The sequence below is a fragment of the Egretta garzetta genome, unplaced genomic scaffold, assembly GCF_000687185.1.
Source record: "Egretta garzetta isolate BGI_Z169 unplaced genomic scaffold, ASM68718v1 scaffold8, whole genome shotgun sequence".
NCBI lineage: Eukaryota > Metazoa > Chordata > Aves > Pelecaniformes > Ardeidae > Egretta > Egretta garzetta.
Window position 1 is genome coordinate 2,637,012 of NW_009260407.1, and position 12,278 is coordinate 2,649,289.

The following is a 12,278-nucleotide window of genomic DNA, read 5'->3' on the forward strand; positions in this document are numbered from 1 at the left end:
TGCTGACTCACAGCAATTTGCACAAAAAACGCAGGGAACCACATTATTGAAATCTCTCTATCACCTGTTTTCTCCAAGTCTGAGACAGTCCTGAGTATCCCAGAAGAGAGAAATGGTGGCTCTTTGGCAGTGCTGATAAACTCTCCTTGTGCCTCATCCAGCTACATCTATGCCATGTTATTAGTTAAACCCAGAAGCTGTAACATGTACCCTGAAGAGGTTCATCTCATAAATATTTTGTTTCTTGCTATATGTGTTCTCCAGGACCATGGAAATTTACAGCATTTCCCTTCTCACCCTCCCATAACTGTAGTTATATTGATTTTTCTATATAAAATCACAGTATCACAGGAGGCTTTTCCATGTGTCAAACGAAGTAAATCTTCTTGCACCAAATAATAAAAATTATGAGTGTGCGTGGGCACTGATTCTCTGAATATGGTTTCCTGCCGATTTCTTCATCTTCCAGTGAGTTCTTTCTTAGGGAGAAGATAACTCAGTGTAGTTCATCTTGTAGGTGCCTAAAGGTCCTGGATTTCAGCGAGTTAACATATCTCTGGTAATGTAAAAAACATAGTGGACAACCAGGAAAAAAAATTAATAGGAAGGAATTTCCCTGAAGATTTTGACCTTCCCGTAGAGCGTGCAGTGCAAAGCTGTGCCAACCTCGTGCCCTGGTTCAAGAAAATAACTCATGGGATTGACTCATTGTCAATCCGTTATGGTTAAACCCCTTACATTCATAAGGGACACACACTCATGAAACACTTCTGATAGAAATATGCTTTCCTTCCATAACCCGTCCTGTCTGAGAATGTATGTTTTTATTTCATTAACATTGATTGTGTGGTTTGCTACTACAAAACTTTGTTGCTAGGTTCAGAGCAAAAGTACCACGGTCACATTTGCTGGGGGAAACTATTGTTTATTTCTTTTACTTTCACTTTGAGGAAACTTTTTCCAAAAGGTCTGCTGGGTTGTGAGGGAATCTCTAAGAGAAAGCTTGGATGTACAACAGACATTGAGAGCTCACACGCCCCAACGAGACCCCTCCAATCTCTTGGAAGAGGAAGAATTAAGACTTTGCGAAAGTCATCTTATTAAAAGCAGCCTGAGAAAAATACCCTTAAAAATACTGCAGGTCTCTGTGCTGAGCTGAGTGATAGAAAGCCTTTCCTGGCCTAGGAGGGCCTTCCTCTTTCTGATGCTGTGCTGAGCTGAGTGATAGAAAGCCTTCCTGGCCTAGGAGGGCCTTCCTCTTTCTGATGGAACCAGTTTTAGTTTAGAGCAGACTATCATGATCCCCTCCAATTCTCTCTGAGCTCTTATTATTCCTACAGTCCTCAGATCTGGATTTTTACTTTATCCATTTCAGCTTCCTTCCCTAGCTCCTCTGAGGAAAAAAGACTGAAACATTGCTATAATATCCATCTCAGAAATATTTACCAGCAACATTCATCACTTATTTATCTACTTAATACAGTCACAAGCATAGTTTTACATAGGTTTGCAGAGAAGGACAGAAAGTCACATGGAACAGGAGGCAGAGGTTTTATCAAGGAAGGAGAAAAGAAAAAAAACAGTTCTGGGGGCTCTACTGAATTTCTCAGTCCGGTTTTATCGTACTAAGAAAGGTAAAGCTGCTGCTGCACCGTAGCATTCAGTGCCTGCCTTGTTGAGCTCTGCATTAGGCTTTGCTGCCTATGCACCCTGCAGAATTTGGTCCAAAGAGGCATTTGGAGGAAAATCAGTGGGTGAATTCTTGCTGTGGAAGGATGTCCTTTGGGGGGTCCTTCCTGCAAAAGGAGGAAGCACTTTCATCATTCAGGACATTTCAGAAGTGCTTTTGAATTCTCTGTTTTTCTTTTTGCTGGGCAGGGCTCTTAATTGAAGGAGAGGACATGTATGCCCCAGGGCAGGGAGAAGCCCCTTAGCTGACTGCACTTGACTTTGCAATCCTGAAAGAAACTGGGTGGCTTTTTATATTAACATCAATGGTTACAGGACCCAGACTTGTATACAGAATTAAAGAAGACAACAATCCCTTCCCCAGTCAGAGGAGGACTTTTTTTGCTGTTTAGATATTGAATTTGTATGGAGAAAATTTTATTACCTAAGCTTGTCAGAGCTTGGAGTAAAAAAATATATCTGTGTGATCAGGTAAAGTGAAAAAAAAAAAAAGTGCTATTGCTGTTAATCCTGCGAATGCCTTTTTATCAGTTCAGGGGAAAAAATGCCAGTTATAAAAGACATAAAGATTTTATAATGTTTTTTTCTCCTGGTAATATCACAGAACTCCAGGTTCATTTCAAATCTGTATTCAGCCTGCGGTAGCTCTTTCTCAGAGAAAAGGGCACATTTGTTTATTGTTTTACACAGCAGCAAACCTGAGTGACGTTAGAAATGACGGTAGTTTCTCTAGCCTTGGGAACCTGAGCTTTTCTGACAGCAGACATCTCTCATCATGGACTAGAACCAAAACCAGCTGGGGACAGGGATGAAGCCACAGGTATTTGTTCTCCATGCAGGGGCTGAGGCTCACAGCCAGAGGGCAATAGTGCTTCAGGAATAGGGGAGTGGAACCGTGCAAAGCCCTCGGCAACTCTGTCCTAGCAACAGCCTAGAAACGAGATTGTCCTTCTTCATTTAATTGATTTGGGTAAATGGATGACACCGTTACTCGTGTGTTATTAAAGCATTAATTTACTCGGTTTCCTTTCATTGCGTTCCTTCCTGCCGTTTGAGCATTATTGCGGCCATATCTCTTCAGAAGAAACACCTTCTAGACGCAGATGGAAATCTTTGGTGGCGTTCATCCTTCAGCTACCTGTCTCCCAGATCCTTTAATAGAAACTTTGAGTTAAGTGTCTCGCTGTCAGTCCTCTCTCTGAACCCACTGTCATTAATACTGAGGTATTCCTGTCGGTATTCCCATATCTCACACCTTTGTGGGAAGGATGAGCCTCCTGATGCTGGTGCTAGGGACTTTGGATAGCCAGTGATGCCCAAAGGAGCCTTACTGCAACTGAGAACCGGGCCTATTTATTTCACTGATCGTATCAGCAAGGATCTGGCTAGCTCTTTTTTTATTGCCTGGCACTTAAATTACAGACCTGCCTGCTAGGTTTAGTTCTTAGTTCTTGCTAAAACATCAGAGTCGTGCATCATGAGAAGCTGTCCTGGCAAACTGTGGGGAGGCAGAAGGCAGATACTGGATGTGATTAGACTCTCTTGGCTTTGTGGGTTACTGCTCATCAGTTCAGACAATCATGCGGGTGCCAGTTCCCATATATTTGTGTCCTTAGGTTAACTAACTTTGCTTTATTATTGAGGTAGGTTTGTTTAGCTAATGAATAATAATTTTGAATAGATTTGTAGTTGACTTTCAGTGCTTGTGAAAAATGCAGGTTCACTATGCAAAGTCTACAGTGCATCTCTACATCTTTAGGGGCCTAGGTATCTACCAGGCATGAATTTACTGGGAAGATTCCAGGGATTTTAGGTTCCCTATTAACATAAGCTGGTATACCTTGACTCTGAATACTGTGATGCAATTATAATCACATCTCCATAGATCCATAATTCAAACTGTAGCTGAATCCATCCTTCTTTGAGATAAATCCCATGTCAGATCCTGTAGAACTGGGAAGCAAGCACAGCTCCTCTTTAATACAAATCTACACTTGCATCATAGTTCAATATTAAACAATGGTATTAAGTGAATAAAAAAGTGGTAAGACTTTTCCATGGCTGTGGCCACAGGGGGTTTTTTTTGCCACAGTTATTTTTTTGGCTTTTGGAAACGGCAGAACAAAGGTGACTATAATCACAGATACCACAATTCCACTGCATTTAATGTCGGAAAAGTTTGCAAAGCACAGCACACAAGACCACAAGTAGCATTTTCAGTTTCTGGCATAGTTGACCTAAAGGTGAAGCTGTTAGCGTTAAGGAAGTCCTGTGGTTTCATGTTAAGTAATCTCTTGATTTCTAGAAGGTACGAGCATGGCAATCACTCATCTGCCTTTACTGGTTATTTCTATGTCTTAAAACAGCGGGATTTTAATAATTTCACATGGATTTACAGTCCTTCCATGATAGTATGTTTTTCAGGTCTGTATTCAAACTGCAGAATTCCTTAAGGGATTTCTTTTCCTTTGATTATTACCTGTGCTGCAAATAATCTTAGATAAGGGAATTTACCATGAGCTTTGAGCAGGGATACAGAACTTCTGGAATGAATTCATATCTGTCTCTAATTACAGAGAAGGACTTACGATCCTGCTTGACTAAGACAAATAGGATTCCAGTTTAAACCAGTAAAAGTGGCCAGGGTAAAACCATCATCAGTGAGAGCCACAAGACAGGCTGCTTCATACTGATAAAACAGTGCCTGCTGGTAAATGCTCCGCTCTTTTTTGATAGGTACATTATCTATTTCACCTGAGTTCTTTTCAGGCAGGCACAGAATATCATCAATATATGCAAATTCCAATCCCAGTTACCAGGCGATGACTCGGCTAGCTGATTGCAGTGTAAAATGCCTTCCCTGTCCCCAGATTTTGCTATACTGGCTCGTGCTATGGCAATCCAATTGATGCTAATGCTTGTTGATTGCTACACAGCCTGTTGTGCCAAATTGTAGGCAGCAATTTGTTGTCAGAATCAGTGTTCTGCGTGCACCAGCCTGTAGCCAAGGAATTCATTAGATTCCAAGACTGTGGAGGTGAATGGGCGGCTGGTGCATCTGTAGAGAGATATGGAACAGCAATTCATGTTGTTTACTGAGCTGATATTTCTGTAGGGCCTTAATGAGCCAGACGATTTGCAAAAAAGGGGTACTGATCCCCTCTGAGGCAGCTTATACTGTATTATTTTGTTTTGTTTTCACCTAACTGATCACAGAACATTGTGTGTGTACAGTGTTACAGCTTTTTAATTAGTGACACATGATAACTTAGGAATACAGTGCTGCAGAGTGTTGACAAATGAATTACAAAAATACAGGAGTCCCACTTGTATGTAAATATTTGTTTTCTCTAAGCAAATCAGAATGGTGGTGTTACTCATTATAAAGTGTATTCTGCAGCTATAGTGTTCTTATTCCAACTAGGATGATTAGAGAAGCACATGGCAGTGGGAGAATAGGCTGGCTGATGCTTCCAAAGCAATTAAGTAACATTCAGTCACTAGCATCTGAGTAAATAGATTGATGAAAATTCAATCAAAAAACTGAGGAAAAGACTGTTTAGGTCATCTATTTCATTGCTGTTTCCTAGAGTATGTTCTCAATTACTTGTAGATATCCCAAGCACCACAGCTGCCAACATATTCCTTTGGAAGAGTCATGCAGTCTAATAGATGTTTAGGATTTTTCCCAAGTGATATGCAGCTTTAATTTTCTTTTGCTTAATGTCATCTTTTTAATTTCTCCATTTTTAGATTACCTCAAAACACTTTTTTTCTTGATTCAGAAGGAAAAGTTGCAGGAAGGAGTAAAAAGCAGTGACAAAATTCTTCTCAATGTCCCACTTTTGATAACAAGTATAAGAAATTTAACAAAAATAAATTGCAAAATATTCTCTCCTTTTTTTCTTTGTCTCATGTCTTAGAGCAGTACCAGGCTTATTAAAACTGTTTAATAGGGATTCATTAAATTTTTGTTTTAAGCCATCATGCTTTGGTCCAGAAAGAAAAAAGCATTTGAAAAAAGTCTTCATAATGTTAAAAATTCTTCTTGTTGTTAAAATTATTCTACAAATATCACCTGATTGAGGTGAGGCTGCTGCAGCTCCATGTCCCCTGACCCAGGCAGTAGCAAGGTTGAGCTTTTGTTTCCGATGGGCACACATATGCGTGTACACACAGTGCATATGTGCATATGCACATGACTAGCAACACAGGTTAGCGCAAGCAGAAATCACAGCGCCCATAAACACCAGGTGCCTCACCCTGTTCCCCTCTCTGGTTGATCAAGATGAAACCCCATTTGTGGAAAATTTGTGCACTGTAAACACACATGCAATGTTGATCCCACCAGTACCTGGTCTTACACACACAAGGCTGTCCAGTATCTGGCCCCTGGATGCCTTGCCTCCCCAGTTGCCTCATGCATAGACATACACACACATAACAAGTCTCATGAGCAGGTCCAGACCTATACAACTTTATACCAGTTTATACCATATACTTTATACCATTCCCCCAGACTTCTTGATTTCTCCAATAACCAATTCACAGGCTAAGTATCCAGCCCAGACTTATGACCACATCAGCACCTTGCTCCCAAGTCTTTCATCCTACTCACTGGCTTGTCTGGCTTGGTGCTCACTTGCACAGCATGCACATGCTCCAGTCTCTCTGGTTGCTGCCAGTGCAGCCACATGGACGCCTGTGACCCATGCTCTGAGTCCAGTTGCTGAGACTTGGACCACCACATGCACACAGAACAGGAAAACAGAACTGGAGACGGGGGGAGCCCTTCCCGTTGCCGATCTCATAGGTCTCACCCTGGCTGTGGGCCGATGCCTCTTCTGCGACAGCCCTGGGAGGAGCTGGGGCAGGGGCTCCACTGGCTCTGACCAGGTTATTGGGGTTCCTCTGCCTCCTGTTTTTTCTCTCTGCTTCTTTTTGTATATAGAAATGAACGTTTGATCACATAATCTAATGCTGCCCTAATCCTCTTTTCTTAGAATATCAGGCTACTTGATAACACAACATTAAAAAAAGCAAAAAAAGAGCTTTGCGAAGAAGTGCCATTTAAGATCAAGGATCATGTTGGCAGTGGAATATTGGAATGGAATTGGTGGACTCTGTATAGCAGTTCTTAGAAATGGCATCCCATTAAATTCTCTGTCATGGGCTGTGGAGAAAGCTTAGTAAAAGGAATAAGAATGATTTTCCAACCAAACAGTCCTCATTACTCAATGGTTGGAAAGTAAAACCACATGTGAATGGAATACTGACCAAAGAGGGGTGTTTTTTGTTTATTTGTTCCACAATAACAATTTTTGTAGAGTCTTTGTTTACCCGGAATAAAAAAAAAAAACAATTTGAACTGTTGTTTATTTTTAATGGAACCAAAGCAAATTTAGTCATAGCTAAATGGAAATTGGGACAAAAGATTATGGTTTGACTCACTGTTTCTAACACATGATTTTTGGTAGCATTTCCTCTTCCAAACAAAAATAGAATTGAAGATTGCAGCCTTCTTTTCCATTACCAAATACACTGTTAATGCCTTCAGTCGAGAGCTCCCTCAGGGCTGTAAATTTTCCTCTCCAGCTCATGTGGCATAGTTTCCAAATACAATTAACTATTTAGCACTTCAGTTTTCTAAGATATGACTGAGACAGCAGTGATTGAACTTAGCTTAGATCTCTGGCTTTTTACTATATTTGAGTCTAGAGTTGAACCTGAGAAGCACCATTAGACTGTGGAGGGAGAACTCCTCATGAACCACCTGGTCTGGTTCTTCTCGTTTATACTGGAACATATATGTAAGGTAATTCTACCACCCTCCCAAAAAAACCTAAAGCAGGATGAAGAATCTGTTGTTACATGAATAAAAAATCAGAAATCCTAGTAAACAGATTGAGGAAAATCAAAACTTATATCAATAGTAATGAGCATGAGCTGTATTTTTCTTTTGGGTTTTTATGTCACTGTTTCTTTTAATGCCAAAACAGCGATTATGGATATGAACGTCACAGCAATGGGCAGTGTTTACCAGCGTTTTGGTATAATCCATCTTCCCTGTCGAAAGATTGTAGCCTCGGACAGAGTTACCTTAACAGCACTGGGTAAGTGGCACACCAGACTTGATGTAGCTATAGTACCCATATGGGCTTTAACCCAATGGCAACTGCAGATTGCATTTACTATAGGTGTCTCAGAGCTGGCTGAAGCCCTTGGGACCTCTTCCTCACTGAGTTTGTTAGGGTGCACAGTCTGGCACTCCAGTTCTCCATCATGTATGGTCAGACCTTTCCATGAAAAATGGTGCCTTAAAGAAACTTGGAGGGAAAACTGTAAGGCAAAGGCCAAATCATTAAAGTCTCTGAAAAGATTCTTCTTAAAATCACGTGGGATCATCAAGTGAGGCAGAAACAGTGGAAAACAAATCAGAGGAAAGAGATCAAACTGATGTATATGTGAACTGAAGTAATAGATTAGATGGGCAGCTAGCCTGAATGCTGATTATGCTTTGGCCCTCTTGGAAGTCAAGGGAAGATGTAGCTGAAGTTAAGATACTGACCTCAAACTTCATTTCTGATGCAAGTGATTAAAGCAAACAAAGGAACCCAAGCTGTGGTTTGGCATTTTGTACACTCAAAGATAGGCAGAATTTGCTTTTTCCTTCGATTCTTATTTTTGTAGGTTTTGAGGGTTGCATCTTTAGAGAGTTGCCTCACAACTGATGAGAAGTGGAGACCATGTGCAAAAAGCTGTTAAACTATGCCTAACAGTATAATAATTGAATACAATTCCATTACTGTATATGTATATCATTTATTTATAACTTTATAGTTATTTAACATGTAACAGATCATCAGATAAATTCATGTTTTAGGCATTTATTAATGCGCAGTATATAGGTGCGCTGTGCAGGAAGATACTACATGCCATTAACAACAGTATTAACTGCTTGTATGTTAGGCACATGAGAAAAGCTTGACTGAGCCAAATGCTAAAATATGTTTGGGAATCTGTTTTCTTCCAATCTCCTTAGTCTAAAGAAACCTCAAAAATGCCTTCATGTTCCCAGTTAACCCTGTTATGCTCCCTGTCAGCATCTTACATGGGTTTCTCTTTTCCTTTGCAGATACCGGAAAGTTGTTTCTAATAACTGCACGGACGGCGTGAGAGAACGGTACACAGCAAAACCCCAGCAGTGTCCTGGCAAAGCCCCCCAGGGCCTTCGCATCATCACGTCTGATGGCAAACTGACAGCCGAGCAAGGACACAACGTCACTTTCCTGGTGCAGCTGGAAGAGGTAGGCTCTATTTTTATGTTGCATCCCAGGCCCTGTGGGTGTATTTGAGTCTGATTCAGGTCAGACAAAGTTTGTAAGGTGGTGAAGAAGTAAACCAAGGGAGTGTGGGATGAAGTCAGTCAGCTCCACAATGTAGCTGGGGTGGAGTATGCTCAAAAAGGGTAATGGATGATGTATGGAGATGATGTGATGCATAGGGTGATGGCTGGGAGAAGTTGATAAAAACTGGGAATTGGTTTGGTTTGGGAATTTCACAGTAGTACAGGAGAGGGCAGGTTTGAATCCTAATCCCCAGCCTTACCTGTGCTTTTGACTTCTTTCTGTGTTTGAAACTGAATTTCAGTTTTTACTTGCCACTAATTTTCAACCAAACATGGCTAAAGTCGCGCAAGCGGGTACATATTGTTCAGGCGTTTGTGGATGGAATCTCAAGACATCAGCAGCAGCATTAAGTCTGAAACTGATTGCAAATGTGAAGCTGATTCAGACTCTGATCAGAGCCTGTGCTTTTGTTGTATCTGTAACTTAACTTGGTATTTCACTGGTCTGCTCCCTCCATTTCTGAATCCTTAGACAAAAAAGGTTTAAAATCTTTTCAGCTGTTTTTATTCCTCAGCGCTTCTTTATCCGTTTTTAATTGTAGGCTCCCAAATAATAACATTCACAATGTAACTATTTTCTCTTTTTCCCTAATCCAATTTGATTTCTTTAAACTTCTACCCTTTTTCTTGTGTAGCTGGCCAATAAATCCTAAACCAGCTATGCTTTTACACTAGCGCACAATGTACATCCCTTTACAGCTTAGAGCATTCATGGAAATTACTTCTGACTCTCTCCGTAGTAAATGTCAGCTGTAGTGAGGAAAGAGAAATGAGGATGACCTCTGGAGCTGAGTTTGGTAGGGGGTGTGTTGGGGTTTTTACATCTTTATTATTGATGCTTTCCTCAGCAAACAGGTGCCCTGATTTGTAAAGGCAATAACATATAATAAATCATGCCTAACCCGAAACACTTGTTTGACCTGAATGTTCATTTTCTGCACAATATGGTCGCTTTATTTCAGCAGTGACAGTCATACAACATTGCTACTGTAGATAATGGTATAAACATAGAATTTCACCTGGATAAATTATTGATTTCTGTGTTTAAAGATGAAGAATAAAAAGTCCAAAACAAGATACAAAATCTTCAGGCTTTAAAAAAACCCAAAAAACCAAAAAAAAAGGTGGTGTTATATACTCCCAAAAAATTGTTCATCACATCGCCTTTCTAGTCTCAGCAAAGTTTTAAAGCAGGTTGAGAGGAGGAGATGGGTGATCTGAGAAGTCAGTCACAAAACAACAATTATGCCAACAGTCAGAGGGAGAGACGATCACCCGCAGCATGGGGAACTCGGGACAAATGTCCTGCTCCTCCTTCTCTGAGCATTTAAATTCACATATCCTGTAAGAATGCTGTGACCCCTCTGTTAGACAGGGATCTCCTGTGAATCTTTCAGTCTTGTCTGTTGATTCTGATCTTTTTTGATAACCCTGCTTCAGTATTCACCAGAGTCTGAAAACCACACATCCATCCTCCGTTAAGAGGTAGAGTCTTTCTTACGCTGTGTATCAGGGAGTACGTAAAGTATGTTTTGATGAGTGAGTCAGCTTCTGAGGAGATCTAACAGGGGCCTTCTTTCAGTATATCTGATAAGGAAGAGGTTAGGAATCGCTCTGAGGGCTGAAACAGTATTGATCAACCTCCAGCTTTTCTGGTTACTCTCCCTGCTAGATGAATCTTGACCTCCTGCTCCTAGATTTGTCAATATAAAGAGTTTACAGAGCAACCAGCAAAACTTTTGGGTGAATTTGACCCAATCTAACAACTTTTTTGCACTGATGTTGCAGAAGAAATACTCAACAAAGAAGAAAATTTTTCCAGCTATATGCAAGCTAAAGGAGAATAAACTGTGGTTATAGCAGCATAATTGTATATATGCTAAAGCATTTACTGAATTAACCGTTTCAGTAACAAGAATCACACCACTCACTAGAAAAGTTAAAAAACCCAGCAAAAGAACAACCACCCTTTTATAGAATAGATATTGATTTCACAAAATCACGGAACAATTGGGGTTGGAAGGGATCTCTGGAGATTGTTTAGTCCAACCCCACTTCTCAAAGGGAAGTTTCTTTCCCTTGCAAACAGGGCAGAGGGATCACAAAGCAAGAATTTGCCATTTTCTGTTTAGTTCTGCCCTGCTCAGGTATACAGCATAGTACAATCCAGGATGTTCAGCATCCGCAAAATCTGTGCCATTCCATTTTTGCTGAAGAGAAGGCATTAGGCAAGTTTTTTAAAAAAGGCTGCATATGTCTGTGTACGCATGTGCTGTTTTTCCCAGTGGCACATGAAGAACATGTGTCCTATTCAACCCTTGCCCCCTGGAGTGGGGGTCAATATTTTTAAGTGCTTCACCTTGGTGGGGACTCTTCCTTTAGCTTGTGTCACAGTTAATAACTTTTAAGATGGAAAAAAACCAGTGGCCTTTGCTTATGTTGTAGTCCCTTTGCATCTTAACATCTCCTGTATCCCTCTGAGTTTGTTGGAAGCCTTCAGATCTGCAGAGCTGTTCCTTACACCAAAGCCTCCCAGCTCTCTTTTTTCATGCCTATATTCCACTTGACCTGCAGGGGGAAAAAAAAAAAAAAAAAAGATAAGATGGTGAGCCAAGGTACAAGACTCTGTTTGAAATTTATACTCCTATTATCTTTCTAGAGTTTTCTGCTCCATCTAAGGACCCACCTGGGTCTGAAAAGAAGAACGAACTGCAGAGGTAGGCACACTGGAGGCCCTGAAAAGTCACTGAATCTCTGTAGTGGAGGGGTTTGCTAAGAGGGGAGGAAAAGGCAAATGGTGGCAGTAAAAAATGTTTTGCCTCAGGTGTGGGATTCAGGGGCAGGAACCACAGTGCAGGGCTTTCTTGTAGAGCCTGCTCGTGCCTTTGGTGATGCTGAGGGCCAGGACTGTGTCATTCTGACAATGACACAATGTCAGTAAAAGGTATCTGAGGAGAAAAACAAGGACAAGGCATTCAGAAGTGTTCTTCTATTGAAGAAGACACAAAAGGAAAATGATGACTGAAGTCTGTGCCAGTGCAAAGGGGGCAGGCACCAAAACCAGCAGTGCGCAGAGCATTGCTGACTTCTGAGAACTGGGATTCTGGCCCGGTTTCTCTAACCCTGACTCATGTGAAATTTTCCTGTGAAGCATTTGTATCTGGCAGCATATAAAAAACAT

The 12,278-nt window shown here is 40.9% G+C and overlaps 1 protein-coding gene across 1 annotated transcript in view; it reads left to right on the top strand.

The window, feature by feature from the left end:
- The window catches only part of SORCS1 (sortilin related VPS10 domain containing receptor 1), a 211,034-nt gene that overhangs the window by 160,533 nt on the left and 38,223 nt on the right, over positions 1-12,278 (top strand). Inside the window, exons 18-19 of the mRNA XM_035898973.1 lie at positions 7,689-7,802; positions 8,825-8,996. Coding sequence (XP_035754866.1) covers positions 7,689-7,802; positions 8,825-8,996 — 286 coding nt within the window. The remainder of the gene's footprint in view (positions 1-7,688; positions 7,803-8,824; positions 8,997-12,278) is intronic.